Source organism: Pollicipes pollicipes, unplaced genomic scaffold (genome assembly GCF_011947565.3).
Source record: "Pollicipes pollicipes isolate AB1234 unplaced genomic scaffold, Ppol_2.1 Scaffold_6052;HRSCAF=7182_pilon_pilon_pilon, whole genome shotgun sequence".
NCBI lineage: Eukaryota > Metazoa > Arthropoda > Thecostraca > Pollicipedomorpha > Pollicipedidae > Pollicipes > Pollicipes pollicipes.
Window position 1 is genome coordinate 11453831 of NW_023596805.1, and position 5946 is coordinate 11459776.

Below are 5946 nucleotides of genomic sequence, written 5' to 3' on the forward strand. Positions count from 1 at the left end.
AGCAGAATTTTGGTGGTACATAGGCCAGTCTGTCTCGGAGCCGGTCCAGTCGTTGAGCTGTCATCCCATAAAAATTCCTTAATGAGGCTCTGATCGAGGCTGTTTCTGAAAGGTGACGTCGGTGGGATAAAGGATCATGCTGAGAGCGCGTGCTTGATTTGCTGGCTTGTATCTAATGTTGCGCCGGTGCGAACTGAGCTGCTATTTTGGTTTGATACCAGCCGCACTCAAGTCGAATGCTTTCGGAATGTTTGAGTCCAACTTGCATCTGAAGCCATTCAGATTTGAGTTTGAGTCCGGGATGAACTCTCCGCACTCCAGTAGAATGCATGGGAATGTTGAGTCCAACTTCCATCTGGAGCCATTCAGATTTGAATTTGAATTCGGGATGAAATCCGTTATTTATTCAAATTGATGAGCTAGAGTGACTCCAATTTATGTGTAAAAGGAATCGATTTGTCAATGCGAAGCCTTGCGCTTGGAGCCGACTCCAGCCCCGAGGTGCCGAGCTTATTCGCACTAGATTTCTCCCAGAGCAGATCAATGTGATAACTTCAGTGAATGCATCTCAATCACCAACACCGCAACAAATTGTTCCAGAGCCTGTCTCAGAAGAATCGATAGTTTTGCGGTGCAAGTCTTGCATACAACGCGTTGAACTGTGCTCAAACGCCTACCAACCAGCACCCAAAGTCGAGAGAAACCTATCGACGAGGCAGTCTTGTAAGGCTGTGGTGTTGTGCTGCCGACGTGTGCCGGTGTATTGCTGACATGGGTGGGGTCGTCGGCAGCTGCCGCTGCAGGTGCGCCTGGTGGGCGGCACCAATAGTTCGGGACGGGTGGAGCTGCGCTACAAGGGCGTCTGGGGCACTGCCTGTGATGACGACTTCGACTCGGAGGATGCTCAGGTAATAAGCGTTACATGAGTGTCTGAGGCACTGCCCGTGATGACAATTTCGACTCAGAGGATGCTCAGGTAAGAGGCGTTACATGAGCGTTTGGGGCACCGTCTGTGATGAAGACTTCGACTCAGAGGATGCTCAGGTAAGAGGCGTTACATGAGCGTCTGGGGCACTGCCTGTGATGACGACTTCGACTCATAGGACGCACAGGTGAGGAGCGAATGGGCGACAATGCGCGTTTGGCGTCTGACTACTTCATGACACTGTCGTGTTTTTTGTCCGTCGAGGCGCAATGTAGTGCTTCAATGGTGGGGGTGGGGGCAACATTCACTTTTTGGCTATTTCTTCCAGACAACGCGCATGATGCCAGTGCTAAACGTTTAGAGAGATAGAAAGTGCTCAGCCCTCCCCTCCGAGCCCCATCCTCCTGGTGCCAGCGCCGCTGCCTCTGCTCTGTCATATCTCCGTGCGCCAGGCGGCGTTTGGTTAGTGACGACTCGTCCGCACGTGTCTGACGACTGACCGCCGGTCCCCCGGACGCGCAGGTGCTCTGCAGGATGCTTGGCTTCGAGGGGGCGGCCGTTGTGCACCAGAACGCCAAGTTTGGACCGGGTACCGGCCAGATCTGGCTCGACCAGGTCAACTGCAAGGGAACAGAGAAGAGTGTCGATGAGTGAGTTCTCGTTTAACAGCCGGGGCTAGGCCCGGCGCCGGACAAGGCTTAGTGGGGTAGATCTGATTGACCGACGGGTAGTACACGTGAAACCTCTTCCTTTTTTTGCTTGTACATGTCACGTCCTTTCTTACATCAATTCTTTTGATTGTGTTCACGGATGTGTCAGTATAGCATCGAGACCCGGCAATGGCCGCGGGCACACGATTCTGGCAGCATAAATGAACGTCATGGCGGTCCATGAAGTGTGCAAAAGATTCATGGATGGACGTTTGCTATTGCAAGAATGTTGTTTCCTGACAGCTTAAGCGACCAGTTAGTGCCAGATATTTTGAATGACCTTTAAATTTTAGAATTCGCTCCGCAAAGTTACAAGCTAATATCGATCACTACATGTATCTCAACGATGGCCTGCGACTGGTAGGTGCTACCATCTGCCCTGGGGTCAGAGTAACTGCGCTCACGAGGAAGACGTGGGCATCAGCTGCCACGCCAGTCCTACCTCCACCAATAAGGTACTGGCCGGGCGCGGCCGCATGCCAACAGCCCCGGAGCGGGCCCGCAGCGCTGTGCGCAACGGCGCTAGTGCAGACTTATAACTGGGATACTCTTTGGCCCCTGCTTTTATTGCGCTAGATAGGCATTCACTGATAATGTACTACGGAATAGTGCAAATTGTCCACTTTTAAGTGATGCTCAGGCTCTCCCTCAAACAATGTCTGCCCTAGACCAGGATGATTCGTGAATAATGACGGGACACAATGTTGTTGACTGGAAATGCGGTTTGTTTACGAGTTGCTCTCGTGTCTTTTTCCGTGATGACATGAGGTGGACAATGACGTGATGGCGACGTGGTAGACAACGGCTAAGCATGCCCATACGAGTAAACATCTGTGGTGATCAATGCCGTGTAAAATTTCACATTTACATGTCGCTAGAACTTTTCATTCTTGCACAAGTCTCCAACAATTTTTGTTGTTAGCCGCTTGGCTAAAGGCGGCGCGTTGCGGCAGCGTTATTAACCAGCATTGCTCGGCGTTCCCACAAGGTGGCAAGACCGACTGACCGTCCTGTGCTGAACAATACGCTGCCGGCGTGGTGCGGCCGGCGAGTTGTCCCAGACACGCCGATCGTACCTCTGGACCAGAACCCGAAGATCGTCTCCGGGAAGACAACCGAGCCCGGCTCCCCCCGTGGATTGGTGAGTCAACACCGCATCATCCAGACGGTGTCAGGGTCAGGGTCAACGCCGCCTGACCCAAGGACGCTACTGTGCAGTTCGGCCGGCGGCCCGGCACCAGTTACCCTACGTCACGGAAGTATGGCTTCCAGAACAGGATAGATAATCAACTGTCCAATGCTTCAGCTACAAGATGTGGCACTCCCATACTTCGCATATTTTCTTACCCCTCTCGCGTATGAAAGCAACATGAAACCCTTCAAGCCCCCAAACTAGCCAGTGAAACCTGGCTCCCTAAATCAAGGCATGGTCACTAACCCGCGTGAATCGTGCTCAGAATCTAATCTCAGTGCACACAGACGCCGGACAACGAAGCACACATGTCCACGGGTGCCGTTCCCAGCGCCCCTCGCACAGCGCCAGTTGGTCGTGGACAGCATGCTGAAGCATGTAGGACCGCGGGGAAGGGCTTAGTAGTGCGCCAAAACCCATCATCCGACCGTGACAGGACTCGAACCTGCAGTCTTCTGATCCGAAGTCAGACGCCTTATCCATTAGGCCACACGGTCACGGCGGTTCCACGGCTTGGCGATGAAAACTCTCAACCAGCGCAACGGTGGTCGATACCGCTTCGCGCGCGGCAGCAACCTGTGGCCGCCGTTGTCATGGAAACTGCTCCGTTCGCGTCTCTACGATTCTCTCTCCTCATGACCCACACATCTGCCAGCTGACGCTTAGCACTGACAGCCAGCCATACGATGGACGGGTGGGCTGTTCGGAGTCCTTGGATCTCAGTCACGGCGACGGTTCGGCTTCGGTTCCCCCGCACAGGAAGATCGAAGCCGGCGGGGAATCATGGTGGTACTGTGATGTTGCGCGAGGCCGCGGCACACTCAAGTCGTGCTTGAGATATGAGGACATATTTTTCTTGAGCTGATCGGCTAGGCCTTGGCGATGCCTATTACTTGAATTCGTTGCAACCGCTTCTGACGGATTCGCGCAGTTTTCAGCAACAGGTGTGGTACGTTAAACTTGTGCAGGGTAACTTGTTAGGCGTTTGCATACGGACCATTCGACCTAGCTGTTTCTCCAACAGCGTATTGCCAAAAGGTGGGCCAGCATACACGGACCACACATCAGTAACATGCTTAAACCATGGGTCCGTCCGTTTGGGGGTGTGTTTTAAGAACTGACGTCACATCACAGCTGTCAGATTAGGCGAAGGCATTCAACCAGCTGTGGGGACGAATGCATCGACTACAACTCGCCGCCAGATCTAAAGCTGTCAGATACAACCGCACCTGATCTGCGGTACTATATTCCCTCATCAAGCACTTTAGGTGCCGAGCAGAACGACCCATCCATCCCTCATTATCCAGTTGGCGGTCCGTGACTATATGACGGACGTGATCTCGTACCCCGCCATCGTGAGCGCGTGTGACGCCGCCGTGAGCTCGTGCTGTGCCGACATCAGTGCGTGTGCCGCCGCCGCAGGTGGGGGTGCGGATCAGAGCCGGCGCCGAGACGGCGCACTGGTGCGGCGCCGTGATCGTCTCCGAGTATCACATCATCTCGGCCGCCCACTGCCTACTCGACTACCCGCAGCAGGTGTACGTGCTCCGCGTCGGAGACTATGACAACCAGGTGAGGTGCTGCGCGCCAGACTGATGGGAGACTTCGACAACCAGGTGGGGCGCTGCGCCAGACTGCTCAGCCGCTGCGCCAGACTAATGGGAGACTTCGACAACCAGGTGAGGCGCTGCGCCAGACTGATGGGAGACTTCGACAACTAGGTGAGGCGCTGCGCCAAACTGCTCAGGCTGCGTGAGACTGACCGGAGACTTCGACAACCAGGTGAGGAGCTGCGCCAGACTGGTCAGAGACTTCGAGAACCAGGTGAGGCGCTGCGCCAGACTGCTCAGCCGCTGCGCCAGACTGATCGGAGACTTCGACAACCAGGTAAGGCGCCGCATGGAACTGATCCGAGACAACCAGGCGAGGCGCTGGACCGATTGGGTATGAACTGCGCACGGACTAACACAACCAGTTGAGACTGAGGGGCTGTAGGTTGATGAAAGACGTCACTGATTGGCTGAGTCGCGGCGGGCCTGAACCAGGAACCACGACAACCGGTGTGAGAGTATTGGGCGTCGGTCGGAGTAGGGACTGAAGCAGCGCTCTGAAGTGATCCTGTGACGAAGCACGGAGATAGCCAGTGAGTTTTTGCGTGGTTCAGTTGTGAACCGACGGCTGCTAGACCAGGTGACGTACGTTAAACCAGGAATTCTACCCAGCACCACGCGAAAGCCCGGTTAGGCCATGGTAGGATCAGCACGACCCAGGGCCGTGCTGGTCCTACCATGCTGCCAGCACAAATGAAGACGGCAGCACAAATGTGAAAGCACAAAAGAAGGCGGGCACAGTAATGTCTGAAGAGCCGAGAAACGGTACGGGGACCGTTCTTATCTATTGGGCTGTAAACATGTGTTTATAAAGTGGTCATTTATCAAGGTAGCTTTGCTACACCACCTTTCACATTCGGCAGGATGCTGCATTTCTCGGGTCAATGACTTTCTGTTGAGTCTGCTTTGTTCAGGCGTGCAACTTTGTATTTTTCACTGGATGATGAGTGGTTTGGGGTGGCCGTGAATGGACGGATGTTAGCTATGCTTTATGGAGCTACTAATGTCTCATTTTTCGCATCTCAGGTTGAAGATTCGGGAGGAGGAAGAGTTCACCATCGAGAGAATGTATCCTCATCCGGAATTCAACAAGGGCACCTACCTGAGCAATGATATTGTCATCATCAGGGTCAAGGTAATGCAAGCGATTATGCGGGGTACACATAAGTTATAAAGCACTTTGTAAACACTTCGGTGCCGCTTTGAAGAACATTGTGAACACTGTCATGCTTCTTACAGGGATGTCAAATTTTGTCTGTAGGCTGCATTTTGGCTGTAGGCTGCAGCATAAGGTGTCTTTATACGGTGTTGTGCTCTTGCATCCTGCTGAATTTTCCGCAACATTCTCAAGCTCACAGCTCTGCTGGTTGTTACTGATTTTCATTTTTTCTGGAGTGTCGTAGCGGGCTGCACCATGCCGGCTGCAGCAGCCCTGCTCGGGTTCTGCGTTGTGACGCTTAGGCCAGTTGATTCATGCAGAGTGGGTGGCTGTTTGCTTGGCCGTCGTCA

At 53.7% G+C, this 5946-nt stretch overlaps 1 protein-coding gene and 1 non-coding gene across 2 annotated transcripts; one reads left to right on the forward strand and one right to left on the reverse strand.

The window, feature by feature from the left end:
• The first annotated feature begins 136 nt into the window (after window positions 1-136).
• LOC119104789 (neurotrypsin-like) lies at window positions 137-5576 on the forward strand. The gene is made up of 7 exons (XM_037228511.1): window positions 137-145; window positions 792-908; window positions 1448-1575; window positions 2000-2090; window positions 2624-2776; window positions 4250-4399; window positions 5464-5576. Exons 1-7 carry the CDS (start codon window positions 137-139, stop codon window positions 5548-5550), a joined length of 735 nt encoding a protein of 244 aa, XP_037084406.1. The 3' UTR covers window positions 5551-5576.
• TRNAR-UCG (transfer RNA arginine (anticodon UCG)) lies at window positions 3252-3324 on the reverse strand. The gene has a single exon. It is a non-coding gene; the product is annotated as a tRNA-Arg (tRNA).
• Window positions 5577-5946: the final 370 nt, after the last annotated feature.